The sequence below is a fragment of the Mauremys mutica genome, chromosome 1 (genome assembly GCF_020497125.1).
Source record: "Mauremys mutica isolate MM-2020 ecotype Southern chromosome 1, ASM2049712v1, whole genome shotgun sequence".
NCBI lineage: Eukaryota > Metazoa > Chordata > Testudines > Geoemydidae > Mauremys > Mauremys mutica.
In genome coordinates this window covers 20,933,695-20,959,746 of record NC_059072.1, presented here as the reverse complement: position 1 = coordinate 20,959,746, position 26,052 = coordinate 20,933,695, and the positions used below count along the sequence as shown (strand labels likewise).

The window sequence follows — 26,052 nt, the reverse complement described above, 5'->3', positions numbered from 1 at the left end:
ATCAACTTTTTAATAAATTTTGAAGCAGTAAAAATGCTTCTAACATTTCAAATTATCCTGGCTGCCCCAATAGGCTAGAAATTATTTAAAAAAGTGTTTGGGTGTTAGGAAATGTTGAAGCTAATATTGTATCAGGATTTAATATAGTTGGATGCTAAATTCTGCTCTTGCATACATACATGTGGCTCCCATGGACTATGATGGGATCTACCCAAGAGCCTATGGGATCAGAATTTGGCATCATATCCATATATCATTCAATCTAGTATAACAGAGATTTTTACTAAAACTGGAATATATTGTCTGATTGCACGATAACAGCTCAGATAGTAAAAGTTCACCATACATTACTTTTGTGTTAATCAGATCAGACTGAGTACTAGAGTTCTCTTTTTCATATTATTATAAAGTGTTCATGAAGAAAATCAGTCTAAAGGCTTCTCTGTCTGTAGAGTTGGTGCTTGGCAGGTTGGGTTGTAAAATCTACAGCGCTCTTGCCTGCTACGCACCAGCTGATTTGTGGACCCTGCGACCGCTCACTAAAAGTTATGTAGTGCGCTTTGATCTACTGCTGTTTCTACAAGCTGTTTCAAGCGGCAGTAGATCAAAGCACACTTTGAAACTTTTAGTGAGCAGCAGTCAGTTAGTGCGAGGCAGGTTAGCACCATAGGTTTACATCCCACCTTGCTGCACACTAGCTCTCTATGTAGATAAGCGCTAACACAGCTTGATGTCTTAATACATCAATTTATACAATTTTTTGAGACCTTTATTTTCTCCCTACTTTATTTAACATTCACTATGGATGGTGCTTCATAAACAAAAGATGGAGCTCTTGCCCGGAAGGCCTGCAACCAACTATGCATGGATGGTTGCACCATCCGTCCAGATTCATATTAAAGTCACCTATGTACATACAAGTGAATGGGCCTCTGTAGGGATATACACATGGAGTTAATTGCAGTAAGATAAAGTAAGATATGCCTAGTGATTATTGCAAACTATAGTTTAATAAGTCTCTGAAATGCAATGAAAATAAGAACTGGGCTCAAAGGGAAATGGAAGTTCTCAGCACCTACCAGGATTTAGCCCTTAGACTTTTTTACACTATGTATTCTCTTCTTTTAATTTAAATACAATTAAAGTAACCTATACCAGTGGTCTATAGAGTTCCTGTCTCTTCCCCTCCAACCACACCCCATGTAGACGTTATAAAGGATATATCACAGGCAGACTTAAAGCATGCATAACATCATGTATCCATTATAAATTGTGCACCCCAATACCAATTGATAAGGCGAATTCTTTCAAATGAGTTTGTTAATGTATCTTATACTCTATTCTTTATTTATCTGTCAGTAAAGAATTAGATTTTACAATCACACCGTTTTTAGCCTCCCATCGAAAACCAGGCAATGAGCATAATTTCAAAAAAGTATCAGTTATAAGCATTGATAAGTTGAAGCAGTTTGACAAGTTACCTACAAAGTTTTCACATATCCTGAAAGTAATCTAATTTGATTATAGCCGAGTCATGAAAAATGGGACTCCTAATGGAATTCTGATCACAACTATAGTGTCAGAGCTGCCAGACAGTGCTATAATCATTTAGGACCTTATCCAATAGCCCATGGAAATCAGTGGAAAAACTCTCATAGATTGCAACAGGTTTTTGCCCAAACCTTTTATGACGTGTATCTCAAAACCAGTATGACCAATATTCTTCCTAGTTTTCAAGCAAACACATTTGGGCACCATTTTGCAACAAAATATTTTGCTATTAAAGAACGGCAGCTGATCCAGAGCAGATGTGGAAAGGCTGACACCGATTATATGTCCCCCTGTGGGAAGGGGAGGCAGGGTGTGAAATGGGACTCAAAGAATCACAGTTTGGGCTCTGCTCTGCATCTAGGGCAGAGAAGCTATGTGCTGCCCCTAATTCAGGGCAGGTTGCAAGGTGTTAATCTGGACTGAGGCTGTAATCAGCCTGTTGAGGACAAAATGGTCACACACATGATAATGACTTTTGCTGGTTGGGAAGTTTTTTGACAACTTTTTTCATAAAAAAATGCTGGTTCATCAAAATCAAAATGTTTTGAGGCGATGTATCAGCGTCAAAGGAATTTTTATTGAAAGCCAGAGAGAGATAGAGACCCCAGAATAGCCAAGTAGGGAAGGCACTGAACTGGGATGGGTTCAACTCCCTGCTCAGAATCAGGAAGAGCAGGGATTTGAATCTGAGTGTTCCATATCCTAGCTGAGTGCCCTAACCACCAAGCTATAAAATCGGTCTCTCTCTGACCTGATGAATATTAAATTATGTATTATTTCTCAAAGTGGAACAGCTCAGACTGATTCTATAGCCTGGTGGCTATTGCTGACTCTATAGCAGGGACTTGAACCTGTCTCTCCCCCAGGACAGGTGAGTGTCCTCCCCATCAGACTATTGGGTACTCCGTGGTCTCTCTCACTCTAGAATTTTTTGTGAAAAATTCTAAAGGTTTCATTTTCGTCTTGATGCAGAACGAAAACAATAATAAAAACCTTGAATTTTGTTCATGAAATGGAATTCTTGTTTTCTGGCCAGCCCTAATAATGATCAATTATAAGTGAGATGCAACCATCTCTAACACATTACTAATTGACAACATTTCTTCCTTAAGTATAGCCAATACACTACACCAATAGTCAAAATGAACTAACTATGCAGAAAGTTTGAAGTGGCAGTATCTATCCATTTTTGAGATAACAGGCCTTAAAGTTAGACACTAATCAGAATGACGAGTCAGGGTAATGGGGTGACTTAACTCAAAAACATTTTTTCATCTAACTGTGTAGAAATATTCTCTTTTGCCTTAAAATAAACCTGATGATTTTCAAGCCAAAACCAACCTTCTTAGCCAAAATTGCAAAGGTGATAGATGTAGGGCTTATCATAGAATATGTCTGAAGTAATTTAAAGGAAATTCCCAATGCAGTTTTCTGAAAGTACTTATATGACTTTTCCCCTTTAATCTTTTAAAACATTTATTTTATATATTAATTTACGTAATCTTCTCATTTTATAATATACTGTAACAACTGATATGGAACTGGAAATATGAAAAAGTAATTTTATAATTACAATTTATACAATAAATTTAAGAAAAAAGAGGAATTGTCACGCCAAATCAGACCACTGGTTCATCTATTTCAGCATCTTCTCTTGGAGAGGAGCCTGCAGCAGAAGTTTCAGAAGAAGGTGCAAGAAACCCTGAAATGGGCAATTATGGAATAACTAGCTCATGGAAGAAGTTTCTTCCTAAATCCTCTCAGTTAGTGATTGCCTTAACTTGAGCCATTTTATAATGTCTCTGTTTTTTTCCATTTCCTATCTCTCTGATCTTGACACACATAGGAAACATATTTGACCTGGACTCCAAATTAGTCTTTGGGAAAGATGGATCTCAGCAAAATTGTTCTATAAATCACACAAATATGTGGCTTGCTGCTTCTCAGCCTATTAATATGAGCAGTTTGTATTACATTCTATAACAGGGAGTGCTACAGAAAGCAAAATGATGGTACTTCAGTTTCATAGTTAAATTCATTCTATAAAACCTTTTGGAAAAAATGACTGTGCCTGTATCCCAAAAGTTATAAAAAAAGATGCTTTTTCGCCCTGCATTTTATAATTAAAAATACACCAAGGTGATTTCAATGTAGATTTTCCTCTTTTAAAAAAAATCTTTGTTGTACAGTGTGTCTGGAATTATCCTGCTCTCTTTTTCTTACATGTGCATATCAATATGGAAACTACTATCATCAAGCAACATGAAACAGATAGATACAGTAGGGTAAATTTGCTGTGTGGAGGTATTTGAATGAATAATTGCCATTAAAGTTAATGAAATCGGTGTGGCTGAATTCCTGTTCTTCAGGCTTAATTTTGCCAGGTCTTGCCTGAGTGTATCTTGCCTTTATCATGCTGCCACATAGCCCTCAAAGCCAGGGCCGGCTCTAGGATTTTTGCCACCCCAAGCAAAAAAAACCAAACCCTCCGAGAGCGCAACTGCCGAAGCAAAAAAAAAAAACAACCACCCAGAGTGCCGACCCTGTAATTGTGCCACTTGCATAGTGCTTTTCTATCCTGGGATCTCAAAGTGCTTCATAATAGTGGGTAAGAATTATGAAGTATATGCCTCATACAGTTTTACTGCAAACTATTTACAATAACATGAAATTTGGCAACAATACACCTTGCCCCTCCCCCCTGCCCCGCCGCAAAGTGTTATATGATCCATCTGGTGATCATGAGAATCAATAGCCTTTGCTATTTTCACCATCATTACTATAACTGCAAATTCTATTCATATATTTGCACTGGTGTTTAATCCCTTTCTGAAACTTGCTAACAATATGGTCTGTGCCAATAAGATTTTTTTTAGAGGGCATTACTGATTGTAGACAAAATGTAAATATAAATAGGCAAATAAGTAAAAATCTTGCCAAAATTATTCACTTGCTAAAAAGAGCCCAAATTTCCCCAAGTACATAAGAACATAAGACCTGCCATAGTGGGTCAAATCATGATCCATTTTGCCCAGTGTCCTGTCTCAGACAGTGGCCAGTCCCAACGCTTCAGGAGGACTGTACAGAACAGGGCAATTATGGATGAGCCACTCCTGTCTTGGACCTACCCTTCATGAACATATCCAGTTCCGTTTTGAACCCAGTTACACTTTTGGCCACTACAATGAGTTCCACAGGTTAGTTGTGCACTGGAATAACAATACCTTGTGTTTGTCTTCCACCTCTGCCTATTATTTTTATTGGGTGATCCCTCGCTTTTGTATTGTGTGAAAGGGTAAATGACACTTCTTTATTAGTTTTTTTTCCACAACATTCATAGTTTGGCTGACACGGCTTTCCCAATGACAACTGTATGGGAACAGGGAATATATCTGTACAAGACTCTTTGAGAATTACTGATCTCAATGAAGATATGATTTAAATTATTTTTATATGACGACTTAAAAATATGCTCCAGTCCAATAACAAATTATTGGGTTATATGCAGGAAGACATGCTGAGTGAAATTCTCTCTTGTGTTATGCAGGAGGTCAGATTACAAGGTCTTAATGATCCATTCTTGCCCTAAAATCTATGAAACTTTATTATACTGAACTCCTCAGTCCATTTGTCTCCCCTGACCTCATTCTCACAGCTATAAAACACTTTGGGATCAAATGTGGGAAAAATCCTCAAGGGGGCCAGGAAATGCCACAAGTCTCTACTCAAGGAGTATCATCTGAATTCATTCTTTAGGCTTCACAGAAGTAGTAAAAGAAGGTTCAGCTCCTGCTGCCTCCGTGAACCAGCAGATCCATATTATTCCACACTGCCTCCTAGCTCCTGATTATTCTCCCACAGCGATGGCTGTTTCGGAGTGTTGGGGAACTGCAGTTAGGAGTTAATGCTGCCCAAGACAAACAGATCACTAATAAATATATTTTAAGAACACAGTTTTCTAATGAAGTGCTCCTTAAAAAGCCCAGCTAGATCAATTTGTCATGTGTTCAAACTACCTCTGCATAAACTCTATGCCATTTTGTGAAGCAGGGAAAGAATTTTTAACTATCCTAAACAGAGACTCTAAAAAGGATTGTGGGTGCTCAGACAGATATTGCTTCTCAATGATTTCCACATCAAAGGTGTGCAGTTTGTAAATCAAAAGATTTCTTTTTCTAACTACTCTCTCTGTAAGCTCAGCATGGGATCTGAAAGTCAAGCTGAGTTCTTTCCTTCTCATGCACCATCCTGAGTAACAGGTTCTGCAGGCCAAATTAGACCCTTATGTACAGGTGTACTCCCCCCAGGCCTTCAGATAGGTTGGACAGGTTTGTTTGATTGAAACTGTGTGAACAATTCATGCACAAGAAAGAACAGAATCCAGCTCACTCACAGCTAGTTATGTTGACTGTGAACTGGTAACAGGTGTGAAGCAGTAAAAATAGATTCTCTTCTGAAGTCAGCAGGTAAGACTCATACACATGCAGAAAAGACTTGCTGAGTAAGGGAGTGCCCTTTTTTACCAAGTCACTTTTTAGGGCACAACTTCACTTTCAGAAGTTCACTGAAGCAATTAATTAAAAAAATATTATCTTATTTGTCTAGTATCAACAGCCATACTCACGAAAAGCCGCATGTCACATTTGCCACTAATAATCATCCTTCATTTGGAAGAGGAACAAGTGAGAGTAATCGTTTGAGAGGAGACTCCAATATCTAAGACAGTAGCACAACTCCCTAAGTTACAATTTACAGCTGACATGTAGAGGCAGCTTTTGGCACCTTTGGATTAAGTTCTTTCCAAAGGGCTTTACAGCAAAGCTTTCAAAACGACCATAGAACTGTCTGCTAGTTGGTATGAACTTTCTTTAATAAAATCAGTTTCTCCTGGGACCGATAAACCTGTGCCTGCAGCCCAGGGACATTTTGAGAGCCAGTCCCCCCGTTTACACAACCAGAGAATGAGCACAGACAGCATTATAAATCACTAGGACTAATGCTCAGAGACCACGGTAAAGTTAATTATTTTCCTCTTGTGCAGCCATATATTAAACCACTCGAACAACAAAACAGGAGAACTGGTTCAGATCAACTTTTGCCTTGAACCTGAATTCAAACTTGTCTGAGGAAGCATGCGTCTCTTTTGAGCATCTTAGAGCTCACTTATACCTCCAGGTTTCTGCCAGGAGCGTAATAATCAAAGTGGCATGAGAGACCTGTTTATTCAGGATTCTGGCTTGATGGGAACCAGGAAATCTCTTCTCATTTTATTGTGATGTAGCCACCTGTGTCCTTCATCTGCAGTTTTCTACAGCTTTTCAAATATGCTGCAGGATCGTCTCTACAGTGTGTTCCACACCAGTGCTCAGGAAACATTGCACCAGATTAATTAGTTGAGCTTATCACATGATTCAGGGATGGGGGAGGGGAAGAAGAGTGGCTTTATGCTCTGGTTCTGGGGTGCCTGACTGCCTATACCTATACCCCATTTCACCAGGAACACCTCCAACCGTCCCTCTATGACAAGAGCTGCTATTGGTGAGATGGAAAGCCAGAGTACTGGCTGTACAGTAGCTGGGAATCCCCTTTAAGTGGGTGTGGGGTTTTACACTACTTTACTCCAGTAGAACGAGCACAAAGCGGCTACAGAACAGTACAGATTTGGGTCCGTTTTGCCTTCTGGAGTCACAACAGCTCCTAACACTGATACCATTGCCTGCTCTCCTTCCTAAGTCACCTCAGACTCATGGGAGGCCCATAGCTAGGGTGACCAGATGTCCCGATTTTATAGGGACTGTCCCAATTTTTGGGTCTTTTTCTTATATAGGCTCCTATTACCACCCCACCCCCTGTCCGATTTTTCACACCTACCCATAGCTAATGAAGAGTAGATGAAAACTGATTCTCACCAACGGTATGCTATAAACCTTCAATGCATTTAAGCAGAGATGTGCAAGGCAAGGTACAAATTATTTAGTTTATTGGGACCAGCGGCAGCTCCAGGCACTGGCGCTTCAAGCGTGTGCCTGGGGCGGCAAGCCGCTGGGGGCGCCCTGCCGGTCCCTGCGAGGGCAGCAGTCAGACTGCCCTTGGCGGTGTGCCTATGGGAGGTCTGCTGGTCCCGCGGATTTGGCAGCAATTCGGCGGCGGGTACGCTGAGTCCGCGGGACTGGGGACCTCCCACAGGCGCGCCGCTGAAGGCAGCCTGCCTACCATGCTTGGGGCGGCAAAAAAGCTAGAACCGCCCCTGGCTGGGACAATAAAACTCTGTCTCCCATAGGCTATGTACAAAGATGTAATTCATGTTACTTCATTGTCCTGAATTTAGTCAGCAATACAGCTGCACTTCACCATTGTTCTAACAGAATGTACTGTAAATAGCCTGTTTCCTATTACAGCAGACAGTGTGCCATCTTTCTTCCCAGAAATGTTTTACGGAGTAGCATTATTTTTTTATACACATCTCATATTCTCTTTGCTATACTGTCATTGGGCCAAATTCAACTCCAGTGTAAAGGGGGATAATGATTCCTGGCCTACTCACTATTATTACATGATAATAAGGTACAACACTCATGATTTCAATGGAGTTGCACCAAAACTGAACTGGGCAGTATGACTGTTTGTTATCTCATAGAATATGGTTAATATATTAAAAATGCCACAGCAAATATTAATTACTAATAAGGTAGTTGGCATCCATCCATGTTATGCTTACTAATAGGGTGACATATTTACATGTTCAATGTACAATGGAAGTTTGGATTTGTTCTTCCCTCACATTGTTAATGTGTTTTTTTTTCTTATTACATTTTGTTTTCTTATTTTTCCAGTTAGAGGAAATGGTGCTTGAAAGGCTGCAGACATTATATGCTCACACATCCAAAACATGCTTATATATGTATACTATATATTTACTATGTTTGTGTGTGAGAATATATTTATATATAATGTATGAATTATGTGTGTGTATATGTATATAAATCTATTTTAGGGTTTTACACTGCTGCCCATCACCACAGTATCTGATCACTTTCCATGTAAAATAAGCAGCAATAAAGAAGTCCCTAACAGACATCATGGATTATCTGGCACTTGTCCTTTTTTCAGGGTCAAAACTCTACTTGGAGTAGGTGATTTTATGTTTGATTTTTATTTTAGGTTTTATTAATTCCCCTTTTTTAGTTTAAAGTGTGGCATGGATTTAGAGGTTGCGAGAGCAAAGATGACTACACATCTGTTAGGTGGGGCTGGTGGTACCACCTATTACTAAAGTTACCTGACTATTTTACATGATGACACCTTGTTTTCAGTTGATTATAACTTTGCCGCACTGTAACCATTTCAGCAGAAAATTTCCATGCGGAGCGTCCGCTTTGTGTTGAATTCTTTTGAAAAATTTCATGCAAAATGGTTCAGCCATTTCCAAGGACTAGACAAGGGAAATGCTGATTTGCCCATGTTAAAAAATTCCATGGACTTTTACTCTGAGCATCTCTAGCACAATCATGATTTGAAGGAAGGACTTGACATTTGGCAAGAGGTGGGGGGATGAGGGCACTGTACCCCGGATATGTCTTTTTCCATCCCTCTGAAAATATACCCAAATCTGATGAAGTTATAAACCTTTGAAAAATTAGTTTGCACATGCTCAGTAAAGACTTCCTAGAGCTTTGCAGCTAAATTCCCAGAAGATTCAGTCTTCACTGGGTATGCTCCAGTCAGGGGCTGAGCAGGAGTTTCCCTGCATTTCCAGCTCTGGGCTGCAGCGGGCACTGAAACAGAAAACAGAGACACTGTCTCTCCTATACTGGGTCTGTGATGAGAAGCTTGGGGAAGAAAACTGAGACTGGCTAAGTGGAGATAATGGGCTTGGAGAAGAAGATAATGGTTGGGAAGAGACCAATCTGAGACAGTTTGGAGGTGATGGGGCAGAATGGGACAAGCTCGTGCCCACTAGAGTACAAAGGCCGCTCCAAAGCCAAGAATGGAGCCCTTCATTCCTAAATCTCACCATTCCTCTGTGCTCAGCAACTATCTGTGAAAACCACTGGCAAAATGTCCCAGCCCCCTCCAGTGCTGGTCCATATAGAGGATGACTACCTGCTACAGCTATCAGTTACTTAGTTAGCTCAAGTGGTAGAGATCTGTGCAGTGGATCTAAAGGTTGGAACCTAGCTCATGACCCAGTTGAGGTAAATATAATAATATATGATGGAATTTCTGGAGTTTTTTTAGTTTGCTTTTTCAAAACCCTAGGAAATTCAACACCGCAGTAAAACTGCATTAAAAAAACATTATTAAGAGCTCAATAGTTAGGAAATGCCAGAATTAAAGTTACTTGTGCAGCCTTTTGCTGATCCATTATGCTACAGTCCTTAATTACATGACCATATATTATGTTTTCCGTAGGTACCCTGCCTCATTGAGTGCACAGAATGGACCGGCTCTGGGGATGAATCAAGGTTGTGAGGTGAAGGGGGCTGTTGCCCATAGGACTCCTACCTCATCTGATGCAGAAGTGGGAAGGGGGGCAATGAATGAGACAGGGGATGCAGGATGAAAAAGGACGGTGTCATGGTTAAGGCAGTTGAATGCTGCCCTGCAGAATGGGATTCTATCCCCGGACTATGACTCTTCCTCAGATTATGATGTTGATGCTGGGAAATTCACTTAAATAAGGCTTTTCAGAGGTAGTAACTAATTGTGTGTTCCTCGTTTTCTGGATGCCTGACCTGAGACCATGGGGTGTGATTTGCAGAAGTGCTGAGCACTCATAGCTGCCATTGAAGTCAATGAGAACTATTCTTTGAAAATATGAAGTGATATAAAATGCTAAGGACTCTGAAAAATTCCTAAGTGTCTCAATTGGACACCCCAAATTAGGAAACACTATTGATGTAAATCTGTTTGCCTCAGTTCCCCGTCTGTAAAATGGGGACAATACCACCCTACCACGAACAGGGTGTTCTCAATATAAATTAATTAATGTTTGTGAAGCACTCAGACACTAGAGTGATAAGCACCACAGAAAAGACCAGGAAGACATTAACAATTTTATCTCCATAGCAGGGTTTGAATAGTTCACTGTAAACAAAGCCTAACTTTACACCTTGCACAATAAGGATAAAAGAAAATATTGAATTCATTAACTGAGCACTGTCTATTATGTGAACAGAGTGAAATTATAGTATGGGAAAAAATAGTATGGGATCATTTAATTAAAGACTGTATCAAAATACATATGCATGAAAGCTGCACAGGCAATCTTTGTTCTGGCATTCCCTAATATTTGAATGCTTGACTTTGCAAATTTAATAATTTTGTGTAAAAAATAATTTTACAACACACAAATCATAATTCTTTTTGTAAATCTTGTGACTGATCACTTTTCTCTCTCTTTTTATAATTAAATATTATATGCACCCCTCAAAACAATAACAGGTGGAAGATTACTGAACTGTCTCTATCAATATGAAAGACACGCATCTATCAAACTGTGACAGTATCTGCAGTTGATGGCTCAGTGGAATCAGCTTTCCACTTCCAGTTTCTGTGACACCAATGAATGATGAATCAGAGCTATTTTTGAACTCCTAGAGCAATTCAAGATGAGAGAACCCAGAAAGACTGGTGTTTCCTAATCACTACTGCTGATACACCTAATAACATTAACTGATCCAAAAAGAACATACAAGCAAGATGCATTGTAATATACTGACTTGTGCATATATTCATCACTTTTTTCCACTGGAAGGAATTTCAGACCTGTTCCAGTGCTTTCAGTTTCCTGCCCCACAAGAGCTAATGGAAATATTGCTCTTTTGTAATGAGTGGAGGCCACGTTCGTGGAAAGGCTGGTGAGTCATGATTTCTGTTCCTGATGACATTTGTATATGCTTAATTGATAACTACAGAGTATGTACCATAATAGGCAGCCACGAATCATTACAGCACCAAAGTGAATCATGATTGCTATACAAATAGATTGCTGATCAAAGAGCATTAACATTTGCAAATAACCATATGTGTAAGATATAAACCTGCCTTCTCATATGAGATGAGACAGAGAGACTGAAAAACATAGAAGGCTAAATTCTACTCTCAGGCACCAGTACTAGTAACTTTGTTGGACTAACGCTAGATCCACACTGTTCTACCAGACCTTATTACAAATCAAATACATTTTAGCATATTTAGAAGTTCAGAAAACAAAATCAGCATTAGCCACATGTCCACCTGATCAAGAAATGCAATCGCAACAGAGCCAAATATTCTCTGCAGATGAACACTAACCTTTTAAAACAATATAAAAAGTCACTTGGCAGTAATGGTAAGATTGAGCAAGATATATTTTCAGCAAGTTATGATTAATGGGAAGTGTATCGAGTGGGTGGGCATACCCCACTAGAATGCTAATTTTGATCCTGATAGGGAACAGATTACACAGCAGCAATGAGACTATATTTCAGTGCTATTCCAAGGGCTGCATTCTGTTCTCAGTAAGAGGGACACAACTGCAGTGTAACTCCATTGATTCTGAGGGAGTTACTTCCGAGTTATGCTGATATAACTGAGTCCCGAACTGAGCTATTAAGGTCAATTTAAAATATGGCTGTTCAGATGATGCAGAGGGAAAGGGAAAAGAGGAGATAAATATTTCATTAGCCTGTTCATCTAACCATGGCAATGACACACAGTGGTAATGACAGGAGAATTCAGATGACCAGTCACTTGGTTTGACACTGTCTGCTGGACCTAGAACATTCAAACTTCTCCCTAACACAGCTGATATCACTAATGGTATATTGGGAGCTATTTTAGAACTTTATTCCAAAAGGTGTTCACAACAAAAGAGCCCAAAAGGCTAGATTTTTCCTCAGCACAGTCAGTGGATTTTCAGTCGCTAACTGCCTCTCCTAATTCCCAAAACACTCCATATTGTGGGCAATATTACACTGTTGCTTCCTAATCATCCTCTGGATTTCCACATAAGCCATTTAGTTAAGGAAATGGACATTCCAGTCATAACAACACCAATTTTTATGGGTGGAAGGTGTAAATATTTGTGGGGAAACATGAACAGAGGTAGGGCCAGATACTTTAACATTTATTCAGACTCGGGTCTTGTCTACACAGCTGCACAGTTTAGACTACAGGGGTCTGAATAGCAGCACACACCAAAATGTTGCACTGTAACTCCCCTGTGTGGATGCTGCAGACATGAACTAACAGTTTCCTAGTTCATATTAATGACTCTTGAACCAGTAGTCTGATCTGAAGACATGCACCTTATTCCATAACTAAACCATTGAATGCAATGGAACCAAATGCAGAATCAGGCACTAATTCAATATATCAATGGCAGAATCAGGCCATTAGCAAAAACAAAGAGAACATTTTTGTCACTGAGCAATTTCCTCATTAATCTTTACATTTACTTTAAAAAATAGAACTTTTTCCTTATTTACAGCCTAAAAAATATTATTGACAAAGAAAATAACAAGCATTTTAAAACCAAAAGGTACAACAACAAATTTGGGTTAAATTCTATTCCTGGTTATTCCTAGAGTGTATTGAGATTATTCTTTTTGTAAAGACGTTCTCTGCTCAGTTTATCATGTTTGGAAATGGTTGTGAATCAGTCCTGATTCCTGCAAATATATTTGTTGATCATGTATCAAAAAGTTTATGTGAACAAATGTCAACCTATTGGGAAAGGAGGGTATTGAGAAGGACTCACTTTGACTATTCAATCTTCTTTATTTCTGGTCCGTTTCTGCTCTGGATGACTGATTTTATTTTAAACAGAGGAACAACAAATGATGATGAATTAAGAGAAGGGAACTCTTGTCCACACATGAACATTGTTTGCAGATGAATTCAGGTACTCATATGAAGAACAGACATTCCTCAATTGTTTGTAAGAAGAAAAGCCCATTTATGGGCATGTTCAGTGGGCGTAATAAAGGATATAAAAACATTGTCAAGCTAAACATAGAATTAAAACAAATATTTGCAAGTACTGTTTTGAACTCCTGAAACTATACTAATATATTGTGTACAGAGTGTACTGGGACTGACAGGGGTTTGTCACAGCTCCATTCTGTCATATACATTCTCCATTGTTGTAGGAGTCATTAAAGGACCTTTCACGAGGATCTGATCTTTGAACAGTCCAAATGCTGCTTTAAGTCTCATTGGAGAGGGGTCTGGGCTTAGAATTGGGGAACTGTAACTATCTCCCTGATGCCTTCTGCCCCACCTTTGCACTGCGTGCTGCCCTGGAGAAAGAATGAATGTAGCCCACAAACCATGCAATAGAACGTTCCTTGGTTGCCAGTTTTTGATGATGCCTTTATCTTACCTTCCATCAGCTTCCCTGTCTGTTCTGCACTGCCTCCGGGGAGGATCTTGGCAATGTAGGCTCCAATTTCTCCATTGTTCCCTGGAATTTCTTTCCCACCTACAACTCGGATTCCCAGTCCATTGCCTGCAATCAAAAGAAAGAAACAACAGGTATGGGCAGAGACACAAATATTGGAAATTTGTCTGAAGAGAAATGAGGACAGAAGACACATCACAGGCTACATAAAGGAAAACAAACACCTACAGCAGCTTCTGAACTTGAGCATGGAGATTAATTTTACTATCAAAACCACACTGCCTTTGCTAATAGAGAATTTCTCTAGTGGAAAGGGAACATGGACCTGCTGAATTCAGAAAAGGAGAGGCCTCCCAACTCCCTGGGTGTTGGAGATACACAGAGAAGGGAAACTCTAGCTCTGCCGAAATGGAAGCTATCTGCATGGATGTCTCCTGCCTCACTGGTGAATACCCGCCCCATAACAGTATGGTTCAGTCACCTTGTAACTTATGGAAAATGTAAGGGTATTATGGAAAAGTTCTCCAGATGTAATTGCTGTATCATTGAAGCCACCCATCAAACCTCCCCCATAACACTAAAAATATACCCTAAAATCTACCCTGTGTACTTCTAATAACCACAACGTACTGCAAAAGTGCTAATTGGGATAGCAGATATATGTACAACGATCCTTAATTTGATACAGCAAATGCAGGTATAATCTGGCTGCACTTAGTTTTATTACATATCTAAAAAATACATATAATTTAGATGAACAAATGATAGCGGAGAACCAGGAACTGCAAATATACACAGTCTTTGGAAGGTACTCTTACTTTTCTTACATGTTTGCTTTTACATCAAAGGATATTATCAGAATATAAGAAATCTACAATCATATGGTGTTGACTTTGATGGTGGTGTTAAGTAGAGTTGGGTGGGAAGTGGTTTTCCTGTCAAGTGATAGTTTTTAAGATTTCAAATATTTTTCTAGTCCTGAATCAGGATGGAAATCAAATTCTCAAAATTTTTGGATAACTGATTGCCTGAAAGAAAAAATAATCAGATTGGGTCAATCAAAACATTCTGATTACTTCAAAATGTTTCATTTCAATTTTGACCTTTTTAAAAAAAATTAAATTCATTTGAATTTTGAAAAAAAAGGCTTTTCAACCTGGAACATGAAACTTTTTGTTTCAAAAATATCAAAACCTGATATTTTGACTATTTTTTCTTCTTCGTCTTTTTTTTCCAAATCAGGATGTTCTGACCTTTTCCCCCAAACAGTTTCAGTTTTGATGAATCTACATTTTCTGACTAAGCAAGCATTTCAATCCTTGGTAATTAATTCAGATAAAAATAGATATTGTCAAGTAGATTGATGAATCTCTGCATCTGATGTTAAAATAATACTTGCTCAATTCTTAAAAGTTATTAAGCTGAACATAGTGGAATAGAAGAAACAAATCACCAAATCATCATTTTCAGAAAGTTGATAATACTCTGTAAATTTTTTTTTTAATTTAAGCCATAAAATTAAATCATGCATATCTAACTCTTCCTGCATTCTTTATATTTAAAAATATTTAGAGTATAACATAAAATTTGCCTTTGAAGAAAAAAATCATAAATGAGATGTTTCAGACTTTTATCTAAGAGCATCAAGACTAATTTTTCCATCCTTGTTATAACTGCTAAAGTCATTAGCTTTCAATTTATGAATTAATAACTCAGCCCCTACTGGGCGATTAGAGCCATCAGCTATGTAAAACCCATAGCTCAAAATCATTGCCACGCCATATCCTTTCATATTCATGTGTTCCCTGAGACTGCTATTAGTGCTCCAAGCAGTCAGGTTTTGTCATAAAGGCTGCTAAGTAGCCAGAGAGACAATTGGAGCTACTGGCTCCAACCCTCTTCACAGTGGGTCTGTCCTGAAGCATCCAGGTTCCTCCCCACAATCCTACCTATGTGGTATATCCTATAACCAACTACCTTAAAGGTATATTTATGTATAGGCTGTGTCATGCCTGGCATGAAGATACTTTTCCACTTCTTGCTATCTCATTGCTTATTCTGGATTGGTCTCCTGGTCTGACTGCCCTTAGGGCCAGGAAAGAGATTCCTACTAGGTTTTTCCATCCCAATTTGGCTATCTATTGGTTGGGTCTATACCTTCCTCTGAGATACTGTACAACCATGTATTAGTCGGGCATCTTGGGTGTTTCAGTTTTTAGCTGGTTGTACCCAGATACGTTGTCCTTGCCAATAAACCATGATTCAGCAAAGCAGCTCACTCAGTGTGCACATGCAGTATGTGTCCGTGAAGCGGGATTAGATCCACTGGCATCAGGAGCACAAGTCCCTTCCATTCACACTAGTTATGGGGAAAGCATGCCCCTACATGAATCCTCAAAACATACAACTGAGCCTTGGGCCCTCAAGAGCGGTTGCCAACAGCAGGTCAGTGCATGTAGGTCCTGCATGATGTGGGTTACAAATGAACATTGGTCTGGGTTTGGTTTGGAAAGGATCTCCTCCCAAGTTAAGTTGATTTGGTTGAAATGTGGCTCAGCTGTGCCCGCTGCTGAGTACTCCTGCAAAGTGCTGAGCATTTTCCGCTTCTGAATATCTTCAGTGGGAGTTGAGAGGGCTCGGAGTATGGCTGGATCCAATACTTGTATCTTTAATAAAAATTGAGGCCATTTTAACCCCATATCCTGTTTGCCTTTATTATTTGGCTTGACACTCAGCTAAAACTTTACTGAATACAATGTTCTGTACATACACAGTTTTTCTGTTCAGCCACTTCATTTTTCCTGACACTCACTGAGAGAAAACAAAATTTTTATCTTTCTCTTGTGTGTATAAATAACATTAATTTAAGAACTGAGGAAAAATAGGCTGACTTGGAGGGGACCCTCTAAAATAAGTACAAAAAGGATCCAAGAAAATCAATGTCATAGAAGTCACCTAGACATTCAATATAATTACAAGCATAGGGGATTGTAATCAGCTTCCTACCAAAGCATAACAATTATGGGAGTGGATATTTCTTTAAGTATAAAACTTCACATGGATAATCATATAGCTGCAGGACTGCTAATGCTCTAAAGGTGATGATTTGGCATATAGTGAGTTGTCTCATGCTGTGCATAAAACAATGGTTGGGTGTGGCTCTCTGATTGTGCTATTATCAAATCTTGGATTATTCTAAGGTTCTACATTCAGGGGAAATCGTTATTCATTGTAATGAAAAAAAATCAACTTGATTATTTCTCTATTTGTTATTTCAATGGGAGTTGGGGGAATTTATCACCATTCTGGATTGGGTACTATATTATTATTTTCTTTCTTTATATTATAGTAAAATAAAATGCATCAATCCTGTGCTCTTCTGTGATTTTTATAGAAATTAAAGATTCAGTCCTTAAAACAGATGAATACTTCACATCATGCAGGTTATGGGAACCATCTGTAACTTAATCAAGTGAAAATACACCACCCTTAAAGTCCACAGAAACAAACAGATGAGCTTCGCAATGTGCCCTGAAGGGTCAACAGAGATGATCTCTTTTAGACCATGTTGGGGAGTAACTTCGAAAGCTGAGAGCCCTTACAGAGAACATCATGCCGGCAGCTCCCTCTCTTAAATCAAAGCTGTGGCAGCATAGCACAGGAAGAGAGGTACTATCTCAAATAAACAGACCTCAAGCCATTTAAGGATGTTATTTATTGCCCAATGAATTAATGAGGGGTCATTCCATTGATGTCTATCAGCACTGGATCAGGACCATAGAGCTTTATGCGTCAAAATGAACACTTAACATTTCACCCAGAACATGCAGCCAGTAAAGAACCCTAAGCGCTGTTGTAAGGTGCTAGGGGTGGGACACCAGCACTTAACCAGAGCTGTGAGGAAACTGGAATTTCCCTTGCTGTGGAAAATTTTGGAATTCTGAAAATATTTTCATTCCGAATTGGAACAAAAATTGGAAATGTGAAATTTTCTGCGGGAAGGAAATTTTTAAAAAATGCTTGGCTGGCCATGTAAGTTTCTAAAAGAAATATTTGAGAACAGATCAGCATGTGGTTTAAACTAACTGAACTAGCTTGGAAAATTCTGATTTGCTGGGTTTAAATCATCATAACAGGAATTACATTTTCACTCTTTGGGTTTTGTGAAAACAGACTTTCAAACCTGTTTTGTATACTGTGCCTATTAAAAATCCTGCCCTCATTACTTCTGTCTGTAATGACATTGCCCAAGTTATCACTTTGAATGTGGGTAGCTTAAAAAATACCATCCATAATGTAGTTTCTCAGATCTCTTTTTCCCCCTTGATCTTTTATTTCTTCTTTTAAATCTTTAAGTCTTAATTTCCATCTTTCAAACCATTTTGATATTCATCTTTCAATTTCTGGTTTTCTGATTTATGAATTCCAAGTTTCTTTTTTCAAAAGAGAGGTCCAGTTAGCCATCAAAAATTGAATCATTGTGCTTTGAATAAGAGATGGCACCTTGTTTACCTTTGGCTATGGATTTTCAACTGTCTTTGAGAAAACATCTCTTCAAAGGGAATGTTATACATTTAGATACAATCCTTTTAAGATGTTTCAAAGCTGGAAGCACTGCTAATTAATTGCAACTGTTTTTTCACTGATCTCTCAAGGCTGTGAAACTCTCTTGCTAGCTAATCTTAACTCAAGCTTTAAGATTTATCACCCTCAGCAAAACATTCACAGAAGGACAGAAATTGATGCTCAACTCTAAAGAAATGTATCACAGGAAAATGAATTTGTAGTATCTTTCAATACACAGACAGCTACTGGTTTGGCTTATAAGCAGCTACTTATTTCTGAAAACAGATACTCACAAAAGTCTGAGAAAAAATGACAAAAGTCTAATAAATGAAAGGACTTATTTTAGCATGAATTCAAAGCTATGGAAAAAATACAAAAAATGTTGGATTGAGTCACTGGTAGTTAGGATCTATGATTTTTTTTTTCACATGCATGTTTGAAGTTGAGAATAGACTGCTTAAAGTATACTGTTATGGACGTTATACGCTCTGCCATTGTAACTCTGTTGTGACTCATAAAATATTATACTAGCCCTGATCACATATATTCCCAATCGCACCAAACTAGGTCAAACTGCATAATTGGTTCTGTAAAGTAAACAGATGCCCACAATTTAGGTATGACACCAATGAACTCATGTCTGGTGTCCTAATGAGCACCAGCACCCCACTGTGAAAATAAATTGCCACTCTCTTTTTTCCTCATTTACACCATTGGTGAAACAGACTACAGATCAGATCTTCAAATGTATTTAGGATCCTAACCTCCACTGATTTCAAAGATTTCAGTGGAAGTTCGGAGCCTAAATACTTTTTTGAGGATCTGGGCCTATCTGCCAAATGCTGCTCTCAGTTACATTATACTCTTGGAGTAATTCCATTTTCAGTCAATAGATTTACAACAGTGTAAATGAGACCAGAATTTGGCTCACTCTCCATTTTGAAGATTGCCTGTAGTTGGCGATATGTAGCAAATTTCAAGCATTTTTGCCTCAAAGGCTGTAGTAAGTGACTGTCCACTTCTTTGAAGACTCCACAGAATCTCTGATTTCAGTGAGAAGAGAGACAACCTCTCTCTTGAAACAGGGTTTGACACACTAGACTGCAGCAGCCCTGACAGTCCCAAAACAAGAACACTAAAAAGACGGCAAAAAGGTAAAATCAATGGCATTTTCATGCTGCTGATATTTTCCTATTTTCCAGTGCTTGGAGTCTTGTATTACTTTCTAAAACATACACTTTAGTTCAACCACAAATTATTGGGCTAGATGTAGGATCATTGGGTGACATTGTATAAAGTGTGTTATGTAGGTCAGATGAGATGGTCATAATGGCCCCTTCTGGCTTAAAATTTATGGATTTATCCTCATCAAGGACCAGATTCTGCCACATTCAGACACACCGAGAAGATACAACTCAAGGAGTTGTTTTCATGTTGGCCATATGCTCTGAGTTGTTGAAGCTCTCTCTTACTTTCCCTTTGACTTCATGGCGTGATCAGAACCTTTACACCTTGCCACAGGTGGCTGGACCTTAAAGAGAGGTCCAGGCCCATCATGAGACTGTAGGCTACAGCAAGGCCAGCTGGGGAAGGAGAAGCAGGATATAAAAGGCAGGTCCAGTCACCCAGTGTGAAGTGAGAGAGCAAGGAGTGTCTCTATTGGGAGACTTGAGGGGAAAGAGTAGAGGATGTTAGGTCTCTCCAGGCAAGGGCTCAAAGGTAAAGACTTCATGGAATACCTATACCAAGAGATGAACCCCTGTAATCTAGGAAAAAGACTTGTGAATGATGATACAAGGAGAGAAACTTGCCACAGTCCTAGTGAGAAGGCTGTGGAGGCCTAAGGAGCTGCTTTATAGAATTTGGAAAAGATGGATGAATCAAGCCTGGGTGGAAGCGGTTTCCTGCATGCTTATAATGACTGTGTTAATGTGATTTTATCAAACCAGACCCCAAGAGCGGAGATTTACTTCTAGAGCTTTAATCACTTGTGTGTGATTACATCAAACCTAGAAGAAAAATTGGAGTCTGCCATGTCTGGTAACCCGTGTACACACACTTTATTAAATCTGCTATATTTTACAGTAAGGATCCAAAGCAGCAGGGCGTGCAGCAATAGTTCAATGTTTGTACCAATTACTGAAGAATCTTGCAATGGTTTATTCTTGCTCTGTACCAATGATATTTGCAGTCCAGGCCCAGTACTGATCAGCAGAAGCTGAAGCAGTTGTACTGCTGCTAAAATCAACCAAGAGATTACTTTTCTTTTTTCCTTTACAAAAATCCTGTGCAATGGGCAATTTATAGATTTATAGATGTTTTTTCTCTCTTCAGCAACCTAACATCAGCTTTGTTTGACTCTAGAAGTCTCATTTCAAGGAACAGAAAAAGCTTATAATATCATTTTATGGGTCTCCTTGTGCGTATCAGAAATAAAAATAAGATCTTTGCCAATCAACGTTGCACTCTCTGTAGGGAGGTTCATGAAATCTCTTTAGCACTTAGTAGAAAAACACACAGCTCCAGTATATCCATTAGAAAGTAAGCAATCCAGAGTTACGGGAAGTATTTCAATGACTAAATGGTGATGATACTTGCTCTTCCAAATAAATATCAATAACCCATTACATAAATTAAAGCTGGATGCATTACAGCAGAGAAATACTCTCTGTGTGTGTGTGTGTGTGTGTGTGTGTGTGTGTGTGTGTGTGTGTGTGTGTGTGTGTGTGTGTGTGTGTGTGAGAGAGAGAGAGAGAGAGAGAGTTTTCTTACATCTAGATACGGCTGAGGATAAAGTTTGCAGGGATTTTTCTCAGAAATAACATTACAGGGCTGCAGACATCCTTGTGTGACTGGTGTGAACACTATCTGATGAGTGGGTGGGGAAAAGGAAAGCCCTATATTTTAGCTAAGACTTGTTTACCAATTCATGAATGGCAGGTTCTTGATGCAGAAGCTGTGTGCAAATATTTGTCAACTGCTAAACCAAGCAAATCTTTTCTCTGGGCTAAATTTTACAAAAATAAAATCATTTGTTTGTCTAATTAGGTGTGCAAAATCAGGCAAGAAGCAATTAATATGGACAATAGATTCTCAGTGAACACACAGTGGGTGTAGGCAAAATATTGTAGGAAAGGGGTATATATATATATGGAGAATAGTAATCTACACTGTGTCAGTAGTAGATAAGTATCTATATGGGATCAATCTTCCCTCACTTCAGGATTTTTGATCCTTAGGTCAAGATTTTCAAATGCAATTAGTGATCTTGGGCACACTGCTTGAGAAAGGACCTGATTTTCATAAGGTGGGTGCACTGCTCAGCAGGTTAGGCAGGATCCCGGTAACCCTTTACATGCTGAAGGAATTTTACATCATGACACAGGACACATTTGTGAATTAAAGTGATCAGCCACAGAAAACATTAAAACTTCTCTGCTACAAAGTGTTCAGACTAGTTTTCCTTGCAAAGAATCTTTCTAGCTTTCTGCATTTGATATCATAAACAGCAATAAAACAACATAACAGTGACATGATGAGTATCTTTGGATAACAGGTCAGGATAAAGTGCAGACAGATCGCACAAGGAAAAAAAATCAGTTCCGGTGCTGCAAGTGTAATAAAAACAAGCAATTTGTATTTTTTTTTAATTTACAGTCTGTGGTATACTCTAGCTAATGTGACTTTTAAAACCAGTGCTGGATTGCCAAATGTTTTCAAGCTTGTGCTCTGGAGAATTAGTTTGAAATTTTTTATAAACTAAATTAGCTACATGAAGATGTTTCCTCGAAATCAGATTCAATCTGTTCAGTTCTCCCATTTTTCTGGCCATAGACCATTAAACCATATGATATTCATAGGGTCAGATCCTCAGCTGGTCCATTGACTTCAGTGGAGCAACACTGATTTACACCAGCTGCGGCTATGGCGCATGCTGATTTGACAAATACTTGGAAGGATCACAGAGTACTTCTACATGGGGCTACACATTAGAAACTATTAAAAAACTGTCACAGTTCAGAATTCAGCAGCCTGCTTATTAAGCAGTGTTTCTTTCAGGAAGCACATTACACCTGGCTTAAAGAATTTCATTGACTGATAACCAATTATCAAGTAAAATGTAATGGTTTGCTTTTGACCTGTGAATCGCTAAAAGGTTTGGATTCTGTCTATTTAAAAGACATTGAAATAGCCCATGCGACTTTTAAAACCCCCACACATTGGGGGTTATATTATTCCTTTGTTTAACACAGCCATACTGAGGAGAAGGGAGTTAGAAACATGCCTCTCTTCATTTCATACAGGATCCTGAGTCACAACCATGATGTTTGGGGGAGTGCAAGGGCAGTGTCGAAGATGCCTCCCCCTTGGTGAAACTGGACAGAGCATGGATGGGGAGAGATAGAGGGTAGATGGATCCATGGCTCAGTCCAACCACATGCCAGTGCTGGCTGGCTGTATGGAGTAGGGTGTGGCTGCATTGGAAGAAGACATGCCATGAATTACTCTACTATCTCAGTGCAAGCAGGGAGCCCTGGACACACAGTGCCTCCTGTGTTCCCATTTTGGCAGTGCACCTTTGCTCCACCCCTCACTATTGTCTGTATGATGCAACCCAAACTAGCCTTTTGTTAGCACCTAGAGATTGTTAATAGGTTCAATAAATATCTATAGACAACACTATCAGGCCTTGATGCCTAAAGGTAGGCTCTTAAATTCATATCTATATAAAGCACTCTTAGCCCCTGCTCCAAGCAACAGCAATCAAGAATATTTGGTCTGCTGTGTTGCCATTAGTGCAACCTGCAACAACTAATCCTTATCTTTCTCCATTCATTTTCACTTTTCTTTGCTTGTTCTGGTCTCTCCTCTTCCCCTTCCCTTTCTTTGTTAAGGGGAATATCTAACCCTAATATCTTACAGCCCAATATCCAACCACATTTAAAATATACTCTGTCTCTAGCTTCTAAAGCAGTTTAGTCAGAAGTCACAAACATAGCTTTAGATTTACACTTTTCAACAAAGTGGAGTTTAGGTTCCATCAAATGAGGTAATAAAATCACATCTCCATTTGTTCAACGCCCTCTATCTATTTTGGAAAACTACTTTCCAAGCTAATATGGGAAAGTACCAGAGACCCTCTCAGCTCACTCCAAGACCAAAATAGTAATCAAGCACCATAGATCTTTTAGGATTCTTAGGTAAGACACATCTACTATTAAAGACAGACATTAGTCTGCTCAGCGAACATGTTAGCCAAACATTCATGGCTTCACTATAAAAATCATTCTTTATTACACATTTAATGTTACAGTACCAGAGGGGTAGCCGTGTTAGTCTGGATCTGTAAAAGCAGCAAAGAGTCCTGTGGCACCTTATAGACTAACAGACGTATTGGAGCATGAGCTTTCGTGGGTGAATACCCACTTTGTCGGATGCATGCTTCTGATCAGCATGCAGAGGGCGGCTTTTGTGAATGGACCACCCCGCCACCTTGGATCATGCAGAATGTTACAGTAGTTACTTTAAGTCAAGCTTTTTTACAAATGTCCTTCCCATAGAGGGGAAAAGGTAGAATATTTTTGTATTGGTGTTTTCTGTGACTTATGCATGAAAATCATGATTACAAGAAAGATTTCTATAACTCACAGCCTTTTTGTACATCAAGGCATGTCCAGTGTATTCTGTCAATACCTGCATGTTTATATCAGGCATATTTTGTGATGCTCCAGTACAGTGCATCTTACTCCAAGCTCTGCTGAATGGGAAAGAACCACCATATAATTTACAAAATCTTGCTGCATATTGGGCCAAATCCTGAGATCTTCCCTTGGTTTTTATTCAGGCAGAACGTTGACCTGTGAACTCAGTGGAAGTCTTGCCTGAGAAAATACTGAGTATAGACTCGAAATTTTGCCCCTGAGTGCAATAGAGCCCTCTTAACTAAGGCCATGCCTACAATAGCACTTATATTGGCAAATCATTTGTCGCTCAGGGGTATAAACATCCCACCTCCTGAGCAACGTAAGTTTTGCTGGCATAAGTGTTCGTGTGCACAGACTCTCTCCCGCCGACATAGCTACTGCCACTCGTTGAGCTGGTTTTATTATGTCAACAGGAGAGTTCTCTCCCATCGGCATAACACAGCTCCACAAGCGCTCTTACAGCAGCACAGCTGGATCAATACAGCTGTGCCACTGTAAGCTTGCTAGTGTAGATATGGCCTAAGACACTGTGCACCTTGGCTTAGTAGCATATCATGTTCTTGTGTCACAAATTTATATAATTGTGGTTAATGTTCTGTAGAAGAAGGTCATTCATAACTATTTTTTCTGTTCAGCTAATCAACATTGTCTAATAAACTGAATCAGAGCACATGCTTCTGATCAGCATGCAGAGGATGGCTTTTGTGAATGGACCACCCTGCCACCTTGGATGATGCAGAATGTATGTCACCTGCCAGCCACCTTTATGGGACCAGGGGATTCACTCATGGGGGATGTGCATCGTTCCAAACTAACACTGCGAAGAATGTGCAGGAAAGCTGATCCTGCCTGAGGCTGTACTAACTTTGCTGTGGATCCCCTACACACAGTGCAGTGTAGAGGCATAAAGATTTGGCATGGATGTCCCTGTGCCATGGGTGAATTTCTCAAGACCAAGGAAAATCTTGAGACTCTATTAGGCTTGGAAGTTAAAACCCCTGCTTCTTCCATAGTGAGAAGCATTCCTCTCCATGGAGGAATCTGTAGGAAATTCCATGCGCTTCCTTTCCTTCCCATAGGCTGTTCAGTGGGAGTGGTTCATATTCTGAGGAACTACATTATGACTCATAGGTCTCTGAAAAGCATTAGAAAATGAACCTGAATTTTAGACAGGAGCTAGGGTGGAGAAACCCTGTAATTCCAGTTATTCATCTTTTAATAATTTATTGGTAATTGCTTGGGGAAGTTGCTGAACTGACAGAAGTGTGTTGTTCACTTGCAGAACAGCGGGCAGCACTACTTCAAGCTACCCTCAGGCCATCCCACTGGAAGGATGACGAGGTGATTTGACAGTTTGTTTCCCATACATATTCAATTCTGGGATGCTGGTTAGGTTTGTGGTGTTGCAGCAATTCTGTGAAATGGAAATCTGTCCACAGAACTGGACTGAGACCTTCCATTCGTTTCACATATGCCAGCATCCAGCCATTATTGATCGAGGCTGGTAAACCCTTTCAGTCATTATTAACCTAAGCTGGTTTTGAACTGGTGACTGTAAGTAACCAGTTCCCTTCCTCCTGAGTTGTCTGTTCCACCCACTACGTCTGCCCTAAAAGAAAAGGTTTTAAGATTATTAAGAATTTTTCCATATTGTAAAGAGAGTGTTGACAAAGGCTTTTTTTTAACTGAGTCAGAACAACATCTCATGGGACTGGATATTCATTTGTAATGTATTCACTTGATTTCTCTCGTGCACAAAATGAACAGCTATTGTAATAACCTGACTCCTGCGGAAGAAAAACATAAAATGAGTTACATGCATGCTAATTTGCTATTCAGTTTGCT

The 26,052-nt window shown here is 39.3% G+C and overlaps 1 protein-coding gene across 3 annotated transcripts in view; it reads right to left on the bottom strand.

Annotated features, from left to right (window-relative positions):
- Nucleotides 1-26,052, bottom strand: part of PCLO (piccolo presynaptic cytomatrix protein) — a 541,568-nt gene that overhangs the window by 149,480 nt on the left and 366,036 nt on the right. For all 3 annotated transcript variants that reach the window (XM_045030493.1, XM_045030503.1, XM_045030514.1), the window contains exon 10: nucleotides 13,919-14,044. In XM_045030493.1, the coding sequence (XP_044886428.1) occupies nucleotides 13,919-14,044 (126 nt within the window). The remainder of the gene's footprint in view (nucleotides 1-13,918; nucleotides 14,045-26,052) is intronic.